At 41.8% G+C, this 19,194-nt stretch overlaps 1 protein-coding gene across 3 annotated transcripts; it reads right to left on the bottom strand.

The window, feature by feature from the left end:
• Window positions 1–4,739: 4,739 nt before the first annotated feature.
• On the bottom strand, window positions 4,740–18,823 carry LOC307047697 (protein NLRC3-like). Of its 3 annotated transcripts, XM_079694815.1 has the most exons (9): window positions 18,725–18,823; window positions 18,127–18,231; window positions 16,411–16,478; window positions 14,486–16,313; window positions 13,059–13,232; window positions 10,058–10,231; window positions 7,886–7,929; window positions 5,347–5,947; window positions 4,740–5,314 (listed from the first exon to the last, which is right to left on the bottom strand). In XM_079694815.1, the coding sequence occupies exons 1-6, from the start codon at window positions 18,772–18,774 to the stop codon at window positions 10,066–10,068; spliced, it is 2,391 nt and encodes a 796-aa protein (XP_079550941.1). In that variant the 5' UTR covers window positions 18,775–18,823; the 3' UTR covers window positions 4,740–5,314; window positions 5,347–5,947; window positions 7,886–7,929; window positions 10,058–10,065. The 3 variants fall into 3 exon arrangements, with proteins under 3 accessions (XP_079550941.1, XP_079550942.1, XP_079550940.1); XM_079694816.1 differs by having other exon boundaries at window positions 4,740–5,947; window positions 14,486–16,310; XM_079694814.1 differs by having other exon boundaries at window positions 4,740–5,947.
• Between the last annotated feature and the right edge of the window lie 371 nt (window positions 18,824–19,194).

Below are 19,194 nucleotides of genomic sequence, written 5' to 3' on the forward strand. Positions count from 1 at the left end.
TTTAAACCTGATGTTTATAAGCTTCTTAGTTTCTGCAACAGTCAACTTCATAATAAAATACACATTTACCTTTTTCTAGACTAATCACAGGTATGATCCTAAGTTAAAACATGAGGTTATCATGAGGTTGTTAACATCGCAGTTTATCAGTGGATGTTTGCTGGAAATACTGTTTCCTGACAGACACACACAGCGTGACTCCGGTCAGGTAGAGACTGGTCTCAAGCAGGTCTCAAGTCAGCACCGCTTCAGACTCCCTGTTTGAGGGCTTGATAGCCCACTCCCCCTCCACACCGCTCCACACTCGTTGGTTTGGAACAGCCCTCAATGTGGCGGACCCTCCGCGTGAACGCGCAAACGGAGGGGTAGGGGGTAGGGTGTAGGGGGCGGTTTGGGAATGGGCCGCAGTATCACCAGAAGGAGTCATGATCACATTTTTTAAATAAGCCCATTGATTGGATTTGTCTGTCGTCTTTAAGAGAGAACGTTTTTACGTGGACCTTTCTTTTTATTTTAGTTTCAGGTGTGACTTCAAAGCTGCAGATGTGTCAGGAAATTCAAACCATGTTGTGACAGCTGAACAAAAGACCTGTTCTCTCCTTTTCTCTGGTTTTGTCATGGGTGTTAGATTTGTGTCTCTGTTGATGTTTGAAGGTCATTTTAATTATTTCTAAAACAAAGGGCTTCAATCTGAATGTAACCATCGTTTAATACGAAGCCCTCCAGAAAGCTTTGAGTAAACATTAAATATAAATAATGTATTTCTTAAAGCCGGACTGTTGTCTTTTTGCACTTTTTCTGAATAAAATAGTGGTATTTATTATCAACCCTATTTTGCAAGTAGTGATATTTTGTTAAGAAACATCATCAAATGCTTTAATCGAGTCAAAACTGTCAAGAGGGGTTACTACGTTCACACAGAAAGAACAGGTATAAGATGCCTTGGATCAGGGTCGGCGTCATGGGGGGTCATTCTCGGGTCATGCCCCCCCAAATGAGTCACTGTGCCCCCCCCAACGCAGGGTGGGCAAGCCTTGCCACTTTGCCGTTTTTCTTATTTTTCTATACTTTATTAATCCCTGTGGGGAAATTGTTTCTCTGCATTTGACCCATCCTAGTGTTAGGAGCAGTGTGCTGCCATTTTGAACATCGCCCGATCGGTAGCACTTGGTCTTGCCAGGACTTGAACTGGTGACCTTCCAGTTGCCAAGCCAAGTCCCTATCGACTTCGCCACCACCGATTTTTTTACCATATAAGTGAAAACGTTTCCACTAAAGGTGTGCTCACTGCTGCTCTCTGATTCGTGTGTTGCTTGACCAATGACCCCCGACCTTTGTTTTGTTATCATTACGTGGCTGTGTTTAGATGAGAGCCCAGTGGCTGTTAATCTGTTACACTGATTATACAGTAAAGCCATCGAAAATAATATGATATACAGTACAAGTACATCTGGGTCTCTGTGTTTCATTCAAGCTCGGCTCTGTGCGTGTGTGGCACGAGCGCATTTTGTGAGTGCGCGAGCGGTAACGTGGAATGTTGTTGTTAGCATCTGGTTAGCTAGCTATGCTAACGGATATAAAGAGCTGTTTCTACACCAAGGTGGAGGAGAGTCCTCTCCTGTCAGACTGAGAGGACCGTATAACCTCAGCTCAGTGAGGTAAGGACTCTCTCAGTGTTTAGATAGTTCACTTTAGTGTAGGTTATCTCAGTGGGTCTCAAACGGTTTGGTCACCATTTATGTAAACAAGTGTTTGCGAGGAACACCTTTATATGATAATTATAGTTATTAAAAAATAAGAGAATAAATGAAAAACGGGTATGAAATACTATAGGACAGTAACACAAGAATACAGTTTGAAAGGGGAGTGATTAGTAAAGAAAAAGTACATCTGTTTACAGTTCTGTTTCATATGGGTGCTGAGAGATGTAGGCTATCCATAGATCTCTACATTTAGCTCTCAGAGTGCACCAGATTGATGCATTTAACTTCAATATTTTAAAAATAATCTTCCCGCGGGAGCATGCCCCCAGACCCTCCTAGAGGAGGTTAGGTCCAGCCTCCACCTAAAACATGTTCACGTGGATAGGATACTAAATACATTTGCACACTTTTTATATGGTGGCCTATGTCCATATGTTTCTGTTTTGGTGGTCGTGCCACAACCGTGCATGTATGCACAAGTCATAGGTGCGCTATAAAATAGTACTACATCCCTGCAATGTGTGTGAAAACAAGAGACTTTACAGCATGGGTTTTGAAATTGAAGTTGTGTTGGTGTTTTGGTTGTTGACGGCAGTGTGTGCCCCCCCTTGGTAAATGATTTCCCCCCCATTCGATTTGTTCTAGAGCCGACCATGCCTTGGATAATAAAAAAACATGAGTTTACTCTGCGATGGTCGTCTAATCCAGGGGTTCCCAAAGTGGGGGTCGCGAGGTGTTTACAAATAAAAATAAATAAAAGAAAAACAAAACACAATTTTTTATTTTATTTGTTTTATTATTATTAATAGTAACGTGTGCATAGACATTTTTAAAGGGCGGACTGGCCATCTGTCGAATTTCCCCGCAGCGAGGCTCCCCCCGTTGACAATAGCGCTTCTCTCTTGATGATATTCAAAATAGAAATGGAGATCATCATGAGCCTGAAGACAAACTGTGAGTGACCGGTGATCACAGCGAGCGCTATTCAGATTATAATGAAGGATAATAGCAGTAATCATGGAGGTCACTTTGAAGGGATATTAATCCTACGTCACACTCGCATGTCAGACCGGGGCTACGGTTTAAGTCTGCAGCTAAAAAAGTTTGAAATTTGACAAATGATATGGCTTACTTTATAGTTTTTAACAAGTTTGCAGCAAATGTAATGAACTTTAGTAAGTAAACAGTAAATGTTGGGCTATAAAGGAACTACAGCACGGTCACATGACTTCACGTCACCACGCTAAACTAAACTCGGCTAATGTTGTGCGTGATGAGGTCTAGTCGTCTCGTTTAGACACTTGTTAGATACCGCTGTTTAAATTCACCAGTGGGGTATTTACTGAATTATTTTACGTGGTAGAATATAAATCTCTTCAGCTTGTGTAAACCACAGACCTTCGAACAACCTAACTATCTTTCAGAAAACCATCGACTTCCAGACGAGGGAACAAGTGCTAAATTACTGAATAGATTTCAAAATAGTTTCTTGGACATGTTCTGTCAATCTATCTTTCCAGCTCTCATGTCACTCCTGCAGTATAATAGGAGCCTATCCTCTGGGTCATTCTCTGCCTCTTGGACGTCAGATATTCTTTTAATTTAAACTCGCATTCAGAAACTGTCTTTCAATTTTCAGAGGCTTCACAATGGAGATAATGACTCCGGCTTCAATATTCAACCACAAGAGTTCATGCTCACAGCTCAGTGGGCTGTCAGTCAGTATAATAACTCTCCTGTGTCAATCTCAAAAGCCACACACACACGAAAGTGGAAATCATTATATAGTTTCCTCTCATTAGTCAAACAGGGCAACAAACCTCCAACAAGTTATATTCTTGTTTTGTTTAACTATATGTTCTAAGCAGAGACACTACATACACCTGAACATCAGGAGGAGAGGACTCTTTAAAGTAGAGACACTACATACTGATATACACCTGAACATCAGCAGGAGAGGACTCTTTAAAGTAGAGACACTACATACTGATATACACCTGAACATCAGCAGGAGAGGACTCTTTAAAGTAGAGACACTACATACTGATATACACCTGAACATCAGGAGGAGAGGACTCTTTAAAGTAGAGACACTACATACTGATATACACCTGAACATCAGCAGGAGAGGACTCTTTAAAGTAGAGACACTAAATACTGATATACACCTGAACATCAGCAGGAGAGGACTCTTTAAAGTAGAGACACTACATACTGATATACACCTGAACATCAGCAGGAGAGGACTCTTTAAAGTAGAGACACTACATACTGATATACACCTGAACATCAGCAGGAGAGGACTCTTTAAAGTAGAGACACTAAATACTGATATACACCTGAACATCAGCAGGAGAGGACTCTTTAAAGTAGAGACACTACATACTGATATACACCTGAACATCAGCAGGAGAGGACTCTTTAAAGTAGAGACACTACATACTGATATACACCTGAACATCAGCAGGAGAGGACTCTTTAAAGTAGAGACACTACATACTGATATACACCTGAACATCAGCAGGAGAGGACTCTTTAAAGTAGAGACACTACATACTGATATACACCTGAACATCAGCAGGAGAGGACTCTTTAAAGTAGAGGCACTACATACTGATATACACCTGAACATCAGCAGGAGAGGACTCTTTAAAGTAGAGACACTACATACTGATATACACCTGAACATCAGCAGGAGAGGACTCTTTAAAGTAGAGACACTACATACTGATATACACCTGAACATCAGCAGGAGAGAACTCTTTAAAATAGAGACACTACATACTGATATACACCTGAACATCAGCAGGAGAGGACTCTTTAAAGTAGAGGCACTACATACTGATATACACCTGAACATCAGCAGGAGAGGACTCTTTAAAGTAGAGACACTACATACTGATATACACCTGAACATCAGCAGGAGAGGACTCTTTAAAGTAGAGACACATTAACAGCAGTGTGTGAGGGAGAACACACTGATAGGAAATATGAGGTCTAATGACACATTCAAGAGGCAAGAAAGGAAGCAAAGTATGAAATTACGTTTTTTTTTCATTCATTTATTTTGGTTCCGTTTTGCCATTTAAAGGGCCGGTCTCTGCTTGTTGAGGATAAAAGCTGCATACCTTTACATATCATAAAATAAGCATTCAAAGTCTCAATGAAGTGTGCAGCTTCTTTCTTCATTGCATGTCTATAAGTGTGATTAAACCATGTACCTCTGCACAGTGTCAGATAAACATGAGGGGAGACCAGTGGCGGATCTAGACAACGTTACATGGGGTAGCAAAGGGGGGGGCAAGAGGTTTTGGCAGGGGGGCGTGGGAGGATGTGAGACTGTGCATATTTTAAAACATAAAAGTTTCAGCAAAATAAAAATAATACAAGAATTGCAATCATTTCTCGATAAAAAATATAAAACGGCAGGTAAGATACAAGTAGTACTCTAACATGTTTTATATCTTTGGTTTGATCATAATCACTAATACAATAAGACGCATTTGTAAATCTTTACGCAAGTAATCCTATATAACACATACAACATAAAGTAGGAGTTAACATGTTATTTTACATGACGTTGTATGTGAGTGACATGCCTTGCTATGCCGCTATGCCACTCTCACTTCCTGCCCTCTGCCACCTCTCACTTCCTGCCCTCTGCCCTCTGCCTCCTTCTCACTTCCTGTCCTTGAGTCTGAGTCCTCTTCTTAATTTCTCACATCCTCTTCCTCTCTATCCATATCTTCATCTCCTTCTGTGGCCTTCTCATGTTCTGACCCGCCTGGCCTCTCCAGTGTACTCTCCTCTCCTTTTTCATTTCCCTCTCTCTTGTCCTCATTTTCAGTTCTCTGATTTTTTGAGCTAAAGAAATTAGCGACATTCCCTTTTCTTTTCATTTTTAGTCGAACAACTCGAACTACTCTGGCCTGCAAGAGTCAAGATGTGAAGCACTGGTTCAAATCCTCGTAATACATTACACTGTCTGGCCATTTAGAAATGCAATAAACGTAGGAATGTTTCTGCCTTGAACATTTCCAATTACTCCAGAGCATTGTGAAGTCCAAAAGTCCAAATGTATATAAAAAGATTGAAGCAGTTTTTTCTGGTTCCTTTTGTTGATCATATTTGCAACATGAGTTTTCTGAGACCTCTACGTCATCAAAAGGACCAGAACTTTCCTGGAAATCCTGTTGTATTCAATCTGACACAGGTCTTCTGCCCTCTGGTGGATCATCAGTGCACTGCAGGCAGTAGAGAGAAAATCATTATTAGTATGCCAACAAAGACAATAGACAATAAATACCAATTGCTTTTACTAATGTATTCTTGTAACATAAAAGAGAAGACAACACAACAATAAAGAGTGAGGAACATCAAAAAGAAAACAGAAAAAGTTAGATCAGAGAACCACTAAACAATAAAACATAAAAAGTGATACCACTAAAATGAAAAGCCAAATTAATAAGATAGGTCTTTAATTTACTTAAAACGTTCCAATAGAGACCCCTCGGATAAAGAGAGTATTTGACAGCTGGCAGGTGAAGCTTGCTCTGACCGGTGATGCTGTTTCTCCTCTGTGAGATTTCATTTTGAAATGTTCCCCGGTGAAAGCGTTCTTGGAACTTCCGGAAGATTAGCTCCCGTCGCTTCACTTGTTAGTTTGTTTTCAAGAATATGGACATCATATATTTTGTACACAAACAAGTTCACATCAGCGGTAGAAATATATAAAGTTATAAACAATTACATTTAAAAAATGTAGCTTCATATTTTAGTTTAAATGTTTATCAAATACAGAATTGTGTTTTTAATAGTGATATTATATTGTTTTAATTCTTGCTAAAAAAATGAAAAATGTGGTTTGAGGTATATGATATTTCCTTAAAATAAAAATTAACTGTAAAAAACCCTGACTCTGTGTCCACACTATCACCTCTGAATTATGTAAACATTTCTCTGTCCTGGAGCTTCACAAGTGTTGTACTGTTCACGCATGAACCTCGTAACATATCGCTGTTCATTTTGAAATGCATCGTCACATTGTAATCCTGGTAGTACTCCCTAGTTTAAAAAAAGGCAGATGGTGGAGGGGCTTTGTTTGGGAGGACCAGTATTTTGTAGCAGATGCAGTGGGAGACGGGAAGCCAGTTCTTTGAGATCGTGGTGCCATGTTTTGGTGTGTGTGAGGGATGAAGCGAGTGTGAGGAGTTCAGTGAAATCAGAGAGGAAGGAGGGATGTGCTTTAGGTATATTGTTTTGTTGTGGAGTTACAATATACCAAATGTTATTTGGCATTTTTTGTAATTTGTAGGAGTCAAAGTGGAGGTAAATTCAACTGTGACTGGGCTGTGACACAGTTAGTATATATATACCTTACATAATAGTTACGTTCAGTGGCGGACTGGGAATAAAAATCAGCCCGGGAATAAAATTAAATCTTCCCTCTGTTGCTTTCTGGAGTTGGAGTTAAATGAAATCTCAGATTTGCCTTCTTAATCATTTGTTTGGGTCCCTCACTTCCGTTTAGCTTCTCATGCACTGATTCGCTAACTCAGCCAATCAGAGTGATTTCTTTTCGCCGACTACCTTTGGCCGACCAAAAAGGCGTGGGCTCGGCTGAAAAGACCCGACGGTGCAGGACACACCAATCCGAGTAGGGCGTGTCGACGCTCATCGTCGGCCTGATGCCCACCAACGCCGATAATCGGGTTGGTGCGTCCGTACCTTAAGAGCAACCCACTACACCCACATCCAGCCAGCTCCTCAGTGAGTTGGTCTCTATGTCCGCCTCTCAACAATCCCTGTAATTGAGTTTTTAGTTAATAATGAATAAAAAATGATTTTAGTATTGTGGTTGTTCTATGAGGACATGCTCATTTAGGATCAGAGGAGTGAGGTTGTGGATAGCCTTAAAGGTGAGTAGCAGAATCTTATACTCTAGTATTTGACAGGCAGCCAGTGAAGTTGCTGAAGAACAGGACTGATGTGCTTAATGGAGGGGGTTCTGGGGATGATGCGGGCGGCAGAGTTTTGGACCAGTTGAAATTTGTGGATGGACTTGAGAGGGAGACCAAAGAGAAGAGAGTTGCAGTAGTCGATGTGTGAAGTGACCGGAGTGTGAACAAGAAGGGAGGTGCTGTTAGGTGGAAGTGAATGGAGGATATAGTTTCAGTACTCACAGGTCTTCTGGATCTTGGTTCTGATCGTCTCACCATCTCTGATCCTGTAGGGATGAACACAGTCCAACCGTTTTAGATCCAATTTCAAATAATTGTTTGTTCTATGAGTTAGTCAGCTTCAGAGTCCTGACTGATCTAAAACACTAAGGTCTCATTCACACCTAATAGTCCGCTCTCTGCTGCGCACCAGACCACAGTTTGTTACATTGTTTCATTTTTCAGAAGGTTCGGTTTGAGTTTACACGGGAAAACTCAAACGACTATAAACTTTAAACACAAGTCATGTGCTCGGAAATGCTGTTCAACCATTGGTCAGACATTAAGGGGGTACAAACGCAAATCCCGGCATGGAGCATCGGCCCTTTCGGCAGGTTGTTCTCATGCTGATGTTAATCTGGAGATCAAATCAACAGACTCTAGTGGCCCGCATACAGGGGCGGCGGGTACTGTAGGCTAGGGAAGACTTCCCAAATATTTTTGTCACTGCATGGTAAAAGAAAAATATTATGTATAATGTTTGTGTCTTTGACATTAGCGCTGCTACGCAGCCACCTGTGCCCTGCACTACGAAGGCAGCTCAACAGACCCTGGATACGTTTGAGTTATGATATCTTAACTAACCCTAACACACGCGCTCTCGCTAAGCGGTCCTTCGACGCTGGTTATCAACTCGGTAAATCAAGCCAGGGCTTCTCTCTCCAGCTGAGAGCGCGTTCAAGTGAGAGGGGCGGGGTTAGCTACATTTGACCAATCACAAACAGGGACAAGTGTAGCCGAGCGCAACGTCATACTTCATTAATGAAAAGTAAACTGATATTAGACAAATATGAACTTTAAACATTCATGACTTAAACACTTTATCCAGGATCAAAGCCACATAGCTGCACCTGCAAGGTGAATACAGCTGGTAACAGAACAAGTGTTTGAATGCGTACATTAACAGGTTTATGATATCACTGCCCCGTCTAAGACACGATCTGACTTTCATTACATTTGACTCGAGTGTTTCGTCAACTTAATGTGTTGCTTCAAATAATACTTCTGCATACAGTATGTGACACTGTGAGTGTTGCACGGCCAGATACGGCTCAGCTGACTCAGATAAGGAGATATATGATACATTATGATGTGATATGATCGATTATCTGATTGATGATGTGATATGAATGATAAGTGCGACACGTCGGCATCTTCTCTGCATACGGCAGTTTAAACTGTATTTCCTTTATACTTAATAGATTTAAACTCCGCACACTGAGCTCTGATCAGGTGGTGCCCGTGCTTTCACTGAGTTGATCTCTGTTCTGTAGATGCCGGAGGCGGGCAGCGTCAGGTAAAACAAGTTATTTAGCCTTCCCAAACCTGAGCCTCACGTGCCGCCTATGCCCGCATATGATTATATAATCAGACGACGTGCGTTAAAAAACATTATAACACATATAATGAGAGACGTCCTGCAGTCAGGAGGAGGTTTCACCGACGACAGGTGTTCTTACTTTTATGTATAGCTGACGGAGCATTTGTACTTTACACGACACTGTTCAACTCTTCATTCTGCTTCACTCCTTCGCTAAAGATTTTGAAGATATCCGCGTTCTTGTGACTCGTAAATACTACGCTTCCTATGTTTTGGTGCGGACTGCGTTCACACCAGCTATGAACCACTCCAGAGTTCACTTGCAAGCGGTCCGAGACCACCTCTTTTAAGCGGACCAGAGTCCGGTTGTTTAGTTCACTTCAGAGGTCTCGGACTGCGTTCACACCGACACAAACGAAACGCACCAAGCGGTTGAACGCACCAGGGTTCGATTGAACCGGACTATACAAGGCAGGTGTGAACGCGACCTAAGACTGACCCCCTCAGCTCTCAGCTGCATTACAGGAAATAACTGGTCATTAATCTAGAAACTAAACACATGACAGGAAAACAAAACAGACTACCTTTTTCCACTCTTCTGTAAATCTTGTATATCTGTTAAAAATCTGAACACTTATGTGGCTTTGCATTGTCAACTTACAATATATTGTTAGTGGAATAATGAAAGGTAAATAAGATGAGAAAATGAGAAACTGCAGTCAGTGGGTAACATCACTGATCTGTTTCCCCAGTGAGAGAAACACCTCCCTGTGTTTAATACAATACTGCTGAACCAGCAGAGACCCCTTACTGACCTGAGGGTCTACAGTCTACAGTCTGGACTCTCCAGAGGATCTCTAGGCAGCTCCACTCCTGAATCCTGCAGCTCGTTGTTTCTCAGGTCCAGAAATCTCAGACGGGAGGGGTTGGACTTCAGAGCTGAGATCAGAGCAGCACAGCTGATCTCTGACAAGCTGCAGTGCTGCAGTCTGAATAAAGAAAACATGATGAGGATAAAAATACATTTATAATCCAATCAGATGTTCAGGTTTAATATGTGTAGCTCAAAATTACTGCGTTCTAATCAATGAGCTTTTCCCTGAATTACAGTGACTCTCATTCTGTTATTGTGATCATCATAATATCAGGCTTTTATTACATCATCTCTAAAAACATTTAAAGGAACGGTCACCAAAGAACTATTTATTCTGCTGAAAGTCAACTTGATTGGATTTCAGAGCTGAGGCCAGAGCAGCACAGCTGATCTCTGTAAAGATTAATCATTTAACTTTAAAAAATCATTATCCTGTTTGAAATATTTAAGGTTTAATTAACGATTCAGAACTGTAGAAAGTTTAGATGTCAACAATGATGTAGAAACGAATCCTTCATAATCCAAGCTCAAACTCTGCAGCAGTTTTTCTCGATCATCAGATCTTTAACAACCTCATTCATCTCCCTCACAGAAGCTAGTTCTAAACAAATATATATGTATTCTAGGCAGGGCTCGACATTAAGGACTGCCCGATGGCCCGGGGCCATCTAGTATTTAGCTCGGGCCATGAAGCCTCACCTGCTGGTTGCCCGATCGGGCAATCTATTATACCAGTCTCATGCAGATCGCGGATCCAGTAATGAGTGACCCGACAGTAAAACTAAACATATCTATAACTAGTTTAGGTAGTTTGAGAGGTGATTAAAATAGCTACGTGTGATATTCTAACCTGAAGTGTGTGTTTTGTCCGCTCACTGCTGCATGTGATCATGCAGAGCTGCGTGTCGACTCTGATCTCTCTCTCCCGTCAGATTAGACTTCACTCGCTTATGTCCATATCGATCAGATCCAGCTAGTTCTAGCTAATGATATGACTACCTGCTTATTAAAAGACACCGTGACCTAAACAATAAGTGTCGCTATGCAACCGGGTGAGGCCACAAAGTATAGCGCAGCATTATGCATTTGTTTACATGCCTACCGGAACTCCGAGGCATTACCAACAGATCAACGCACAATCAACCCACACAGCACATCTCTTTCTCCACATTAAGTGTTACACATTAGAATGGACTACTCTTGTCTGTCACATACTCTTCTTGTCTGTCACATAAGTGGCGCAACTGAAGCAGTATTGCGCTAAAGGGAAATTATTTTGACCGAAGAGATTTCGATTTGCTTGCTAACGGGAACTCTGACGTCGCCATTGTGTGTGCTTCGCGGATGCACTCGGCTGCTCGGTCAGCTTCTGGATGAGGAGGCATTCATTCGACCAACTTACAGTAGATAACATTACAAACATTTTTAACAGGGGCCATAATAGCATAAATAATGTTTGTTTTGGCAGTTATAGCTGCATGTAATGTTTTCTACTTTTTTACATCTGGGAAGGCATTTGCCTTCATCAGATGGAAAGTGTCTTGACCAACAACTTAAGTATTTATTATAGCTATGCAGGGCATGCAAGCGAGCAAACACAAACAAACACAAACAAGTGAAATTAAGAATACAATTGAAATTGTAATATTGTGGTGGTTCATCTTATAATTCAGTCTAGAGAATGCACCAGACAGCATCTAAGACCTGCAAAAATCCAAATGTTCTAGGGGGAGGCCCCCCAAACCCTTCCGCGCGTATTTTTCAGGGCAATCTCTATTGGGCTCAGGGCCATCTGTAAATTAGTTTAGATGGCCCACAGGGCCATCTCCCAAAATCCTTAATGTCATGCACTGCTAGGGGTGTAACGGTTCACAAACATTTCGGTTCAGTACGTACCTCGGTTTTTAGGTCACGGTTCGGTACGTTTTAGGTACAGCAGAAAAAATTATCACAAAACATTAAATAATTTTTTTCAGTGAACTGTGAATAATGTATTCACTCAAATAAATAAAAAATATAATAAAGTAAACATTAAGGTGCAGCATTTCGATGAACTGAAATAATGTGTATTTGAACTGTACTGTACTAGTACCTAAGCAGCCAGTTTGACATTAGGACTTGCTTGTCATTGTATTTTCATGTTTTTTTTAAAGAAAGATGAACTTGTCCACATTGCTTGCTGAAAGGGCAGATCTGCTGGCACTAACAATGTCTCCTGCTGTGGAGAACACCCTCTCTAGGGACAGAGGTAGCAGATACAGCCAGGTAGTGCTTTGCTAACATGGAAACATAAGGATATTTGGCGTTTGTAATAGCTTTGGCTCGGTCTGAACTTGTTGCGAGTGGTGGAGGCTTAAATGCTAGCGGGAGTTGGGTTTGCACTTCAGTCTTTTTTCTTTTGGTACCGGTGATATTCACGTTCGGGTGATGCCTTTTCAAATGAGTGTGCAAGTTTGATGTGTTGCCAGCCGCGTAACCAATTTTAGTTGAAGAATGCCGACAAACAGCTTTGGTTCGGTCCACCTGTCTTTGTCCGTCATCCTTGTACGTAACTGCGAAACCAAAATGTTCCCAAACCGGAGACTTCAATGATGCTCAACTTTATCTGCGTTCGCCATTTCGACAGTTCCTCAAATTACTGACTACATTTGAACGCATCCCTGTGACCAGCTCTCATAGTATGCCTCTCGTCCAATGAAATGACTTGGTCGCTCGATGACACGTTGAACCCAATGTGAGCAAATTACACTGAATGCTGCAACGCAGCACCTGAGATTACTTCCAAAAAGTTGTTCACGTTCTCAATTTTTTACGTTTAACGTTATATTTGTACGGTTCACACACGTGTACCGAACTGAAGGGCCCATACCTAATAATTTCGGTACGAATACGTATACCGTTACACCCCTAATGTATACAAAAACTACAGTGAGTGAACTGACCTGAGAGCCTCCAGTCTGCAGTTTGGACTCTTTAGTCCAGAACACAGCAGCTTCACATCTGAATCCTGCCCATCGTTGTCACTCAGGTCCAGATCTCTCAGATGGGAGGGGTTGGACTTCAGAGCTGAGGCCACGACTTCCCAGTGAGTCTTTGAGAGTCCACAGGCAGTAAGGCTGTCAGGACACATATTACAAAAATACTTATTATAAAAAAGAAACATTATGTAATGTTCCTGTGGAGGAGCAGCTGTATATGTTATTATACATTATATATATATATATATTAATTGTCAGCCCCCCATTGCTGTTTTCCAGTTATATTTGGAATGATAGTAGTTCCTATATTTGAATGTGGATTAGTATCGCCATAAGGAGTATTCTCTGCATGGGTAGTGGATCGTGCATCTTGAGAACACAATATAGGACAATCCGTTGTAATATTGTAGTGGTGTCTTAGTCCAGTTCTAAAATAAAAAGCCACTGTCCTTCGTCAGGGTTGTGGGTTCTGACTCGCCTCAATTTCTTTCCAAACAAAGGCTGTGATAGTTGTTGCGCTGCATCACATAATATGTATATTGCAATCCAGACATACCAACATAACCAATCAACATAAACTTCCTACATTCAAAAGGAGTGTTCGGTGAAATCCAATACAACAAAAAGATGTGTCCCATTGACCAGCAATATATAGACATGCATGTCATATCCTCCCTCATGGCGTATATTTATTGACAGCAAAGTGAGACTTAAATTAACTTATTAATTGACTAAATAAAAACAAATTTACACAAAGATTATTCACAAAAAATAATAGTTAAGCAAATGTAATCTAATGCATTTAAGGAATATTCAAACAATACTAATCTTAATAAAGTAAACGTTGTCTCTGCTGGCTACCCTTTACTGTCAGTGGTGTTGCCAAACAGAACTGATATGAAACACATGCCATGACAATATTAGAGATGTTCATATTTAAATGTAAAAATAATTCATATTTGGATGTGCATGACTGATGAGGGCGTCCAATAAAACACAACTACTTAACCAATTAGGTTATAATATTTGTAACATTATATCCATATATATATTACATAATAGAGATGTTATCAGTGTATTAGCATTAAAACATTATCCAATCAGTGTTATTTGTGGGAAAAGATATAGATCCTATTTTAAACATCTTAAGTATAGAGATGAAATATAAATCAGGTATTACCTGTGTGTCTGATTAAATGATGAAGAAACTGCAACAATTTAATATAAACTTAAATAATAATTGTATAAATTGATTTCCCTGATATCTATAAAAAGCTCACTTATCATTTAATTTAGCTCTGAGTATTTAAAACAGCAACATGTTTATAGTGTTTATAGGATTAAACTTCTGATCTGCACTTATTAATAAAGTGAATCACATCTGGACTTACACAGCTTTCCTGCAGTTCCTCACAGCTGGAATCAGTCTCCGCCGTCCCTCAGCTGATGTGTTGTACTTCTTCAGGTCCAACTCATCCAGAACCTCCTCTGAAATCTGCAGCATGTAGGCCAGAGCAGAGCAATGGATCTCAGAGAGTTCCTTCTCTGATCTGTTCTCTGACTTCAGGAACTCTGTGATCTTCTGATGGACTGAGTGGTCCTTCATCTCTGTCAGACAGTGGAAGATGTTGATGCTCCTCTCAGGATAAATATAATCACTGCTCATCTCCTTCAGGTTGCTGATGGCTCTCTGGATGATTTCTAGTCTGTTGTCTGTGCGACCCAGCAGGCCTCCTAACAGTCTCTGGTTGGACTCCAGAGAAAGGCCGTGGAGAAAGCGGACAAACAGGTCAAGGTGGCCATTTTCACTTCTGAGGGATTTCTCCATGGCTCTTTTCAGGAAGACATCCAGGGATGGGTAATCATCAACACTGCTATCATCACTGCTATCACTGTTGTCATAGTCCCAGTCTCCCTGCAGGAAGTCCTTCAGTACCTCTGTGTCTCTGTTGGTGTAACAGTGCAGCATGTAGACTGCAGCCAGAAACTCCTGAATGCTCAGATGAACAAAGCAGTAGACTGTTTTCTGGAAGATCACACTCTCTCTTTTGAAGATCTGTGTACAAACTCCTGAGTGCACCAAGGCCTCGGTGACCTCAAGACCACAGCGCTGCAGGTCTTCTTGGTAGAACATGATGTCTCCTTTCTCCAGATGTTCAAACGCCAGCCTCCCCAGCTTCAGGAGAAGCTCCCTGTCAGCCTCCGTCAGCTGCTGTGGACTCGTCTCATGTCCCTCTTCATACTTCTGCTTCTTCCTCTTGGTCTGGACCAGCAGGAAGTGTGAGTACATGTCAGTGAGGGTCTGGGGCAGCTCTCCTCTCTGGTCTGTAGTCAACATGTGGTCCAGAACTGCAGCAGTGATCCAGCAGAAGACTGGGATCAGACACATGATGTGGAGGCTCCTGGAGCTCTTGATGTGAGAGATGATTCTGCTGGACAGGTCTTCATCACTCCATCTCCTCCTGAAGTACTCCTCCTTCTGGGCGTCAGTGAAGCCTCGTACTTCTGTCACCCTGTCCACACACTCAGGAGGGATCTGATTGGCCGCTGCAGGTCTGGAAGTTATCCAGACGAGAGCCGAGGGAAGCAGCTTCCCCCTGATGAGGTTTGTCAGCAGCACGTTGACTGAGGACTGCTGAGAGACATCAGACACAACGTCATTGTTTCTGAAGTCCAGAGAAAGTCTGCTTTCATCCAGGCCGTCAAAGATGAGCAGCACTTTGCAGACAGCCAGCTGCTCTGCTGTGAGCTTCTGTAAGGTTGGATGGAAAACATGGAGCAGCCTGAGAAGACTGTACTGCTCACCTTTGATCAGGTTCAGCTCCCTGAAGGAGAGCGGGATCACCAGACTGACATCTTGGTTTCCCAAACCCTCGGCCCAGTCCAGAGTGAACTTCTGCACTGAGAAGGTTTTTCCAACTCCAGCGACTCCGTTGGTCAGGACCGCTCTGATGAGAGTCTGTTGGTCAGGTGAGGCTTTAAAGATGTCCTGGCACTTGATTGGAGTGTCATGGAGGGTCTTCTTCTTGGAAGCTGTGTCCAGCTGCCTCACCTCATGTTGGGTATTAACCTCTTCACTCAGGCCTTGTGTGATGTAGAGCTCAGTGAAGATGCTGTTGAGGAGGGTTTCACTTTGACCAGTTCCTTCAGTCACACGTTCACATCTCCTCCTCAGACTGAGCCTATGTTCATCTAGAACCTCCTGCAGACCACGTTCTGCTGAAAGAGAAGGAAACATGTGGGTTAAAAAAAACAAAAACAGGAAGAATTCTGATTTCGGACATGAAGACCCCAGCAGACAGATGTTCAGACTTACTCTGTACAGGGCTGGTCTGACTGGCTGTCTGCAGTCTGGCTTTTGTTCCGGATGTCATCCTCTTTCGTCTGTTGAGATGAACACATCCTTTATAGCGCATGGTAGATCATTGGTTTCTTATTCATTAAGAAACCAAACATAATTTCAAAGTTGGACACAGCAAGTTCACCGTATTTAGCAAGTCACATGTAAAAAGGATATCAAAAATGTTAACTACATAATGATACTGATCTGTAAGAAGCCTGAATTAATTATTTGTCAGGTCTGTCTGCAACGCAACGAATAAAACACTTTTGAAATGCTTGTTTTCTGAATGGAGATTGGTTTGACTAAAGTTGGCTAAGCTAACATTGTAGCTGCTACTCAACTTAATCTAGTCATAAATACAACAGCTACTATATTGTGTGTATCTGACTCTGGTTTACACATAGAATTATAAGATTACAAAAAAGAAACCCTTTATCGTCCCACAGAGGGGACATACTGCATAGGAGCGGTGGGCTGCCATATGTACGCTGCCTGGGGGGAACGGTGCCTTGCTCAGGGACAGCTCGGTAGCGGTTGATCTTTCGGGGACTCGAACCAGTGACCTTCCAATTCCCAAGCCAAGACCCTACATACTTCCCTACCACCGCCATTATTTATTTGAATATGAGGAACTGTGGAGCTCGGGTGCTGATGTGTTTCCCTTTACTGGTTCATCTTCAGCACTTCAGTCACGACAGTAGCAGAATCTCAACACTGACAGGCTTTCGCCACAGAGCGTCACAAAAATCTCTTGTTCAAATGTTCAAGTTGCGGCTATACGTGGGTAACACTCATTGCATGTCTTTGCCTCCTTCCAGGCTAGGCACACATTTGTGTCTTTGCATTTACTTTGTATCTTATCCCACCATGCGGAAAATTAGCTTTGTGTCGGGTCCAAACCCTGGGAGCAGGGACATCGGTGAGGAACCTATTCATATGTGTGTGTGTGTGTGTGTGTGTGTGTGTGTGTGTGTGTGTGTGTGTGTGTGTGTGTGTGTGTGCTGGTGATTAGCGTTGCCGTGTGTGTGTGTGTTAGCATTAGCAAGTGTTCATGTGTGTATTTTCCCCATAAGGCAAGACCCGCCCAACTCTGTTTCTGATTGGCTTACCCTGAAATGTTACCCCGCATTAACCAATCATCACTCCTCTATGGTCACTTTCACTTTTCCATGGTGCTGTGAGAGGACATGGCTGTATTCGCCTGTAAGTTACATCCGCAGGTCGATTCGGTTCAGTTCCATCACATAATGTAACGCAGTAACGCACCCATTTAAATCACAGTAACTATAACGGCGTTACTTAATGGGAATAGGTAACCAGTAACGCTATTAGTTACCATAAAAAGTAGTTCCGCTACAGTAACGCGTTACTTTGTTTGTCCCAACACTGCTTATTATTAACTATTTAAGAAATATGCTGAGCTGGCAAAGGGTTACACTCAGGCAGAAACCCTTATTCTAAAAAAGAAAAGATGAAGGCCTGATAACAATTTCCATTTTTTTTACATATTGTTTTAAATTGAAATAGCCCTTTTACACTGTACTGTACTGCTATCTTACTACTTAACTAAACTTACTGTGTTTCTGTAATATACTGCCCTTATGTATTTATCATAAATAAAGCAGTTTATATGATCAGATGATGTAACAACTGAATCCCCTTCAGGTTACAGTAGAAACAGACTCTTACTTCCTGTCTGGGGGTCCAGGTTCATTGCTGAAGTTTAGAGGTGGCCACATAGACCCGTCACTCTTCAGAGACAGGCAGCTGGGGACTGGAGACCCTGCTCTCTGTCTGTGGAAACAACACATGTTTTAAACATCATTAGTTCTTGTAAAGAGCAGCATTACCTGGTTAAAGATTTTTAGACTTGCCCTCAACTTTCTGTTCTACAGTTGTATTTGAGGGTTTCTGTAGTTACCAGTCATTTGTGAGGATTACAAGTTTGAAATGTTTGTCATTTTTTAGCTTGACCTAAAACAAAGTCCTACATGTTGAGTGTGAGAATGATTTCACTATAGTAGATTAATTACTATCACTGATGACCTGGGTGCAGGGAGTGGTAGGAAGACATCAGTGAGGAGCATGTAGCTGTGAGGAAAGAGCTTTTGTGGTAGCTAATGTTAAACACACCCTGCTCACCAAGTTAATATTAACCACTTATTTACTCTCTTCTACTGTGTTGCTGTACTGTGCTCATGTGATTCTATTAAAGCAGTTTATATTATCCGATTACATAAAAGCTGAATCCTCTTCAGGTCTGGTTACAGTAGAAACAGACTCTTACTTCCTGTCTGGGGGTCCAGGTTCATTGCTGAAGTTTAGAGGTGGCCACATAGACCCGTCACTCTTCAGAGACAGACAGCTGGGGACTGGAGACCCTGCTCTCTGTCTGTGGAAACAACACATGTTTTAAACATCATTAGTTCTTGTAAAGAGCAACATTACCTGATTAAAGATTTTCAGACTTGCCCTCAACTTTCTGTTCTAGTCGTGTTTGTGGGTTTCTGTGGTTACCAGTCATTTGTGAGGATTAAAAGTTTGAAATGTTTATAATTTTTTAGCTTTACCTAAAACAAAGTCCTACATGTTGAGTGTGAGAATGATTTCACTATAGTAGATGAATTACTATCACTGATGACCTGGGTGCAGGGAGTGGTAGGAAGACATCAGTGAGGAGCATGTAGCTGAGTCCAGAGCAGGGGTAGCCAACACGGTGCCCGCGGGGACTTAGTCGCCCGCAGGGGCAACGTGAGT

This window comes from Notothenia rossii (assembly GCF_949606895.1).
Source record: "Notothenia rossii genome assembly, chromosome: 7".
Taxonomy (NCBI): Eukaryota; Metazoa; Chordata; class Actinopteri; order Perciformes; family Nototheniidae; genus Notothenia; species Notothenia rossii.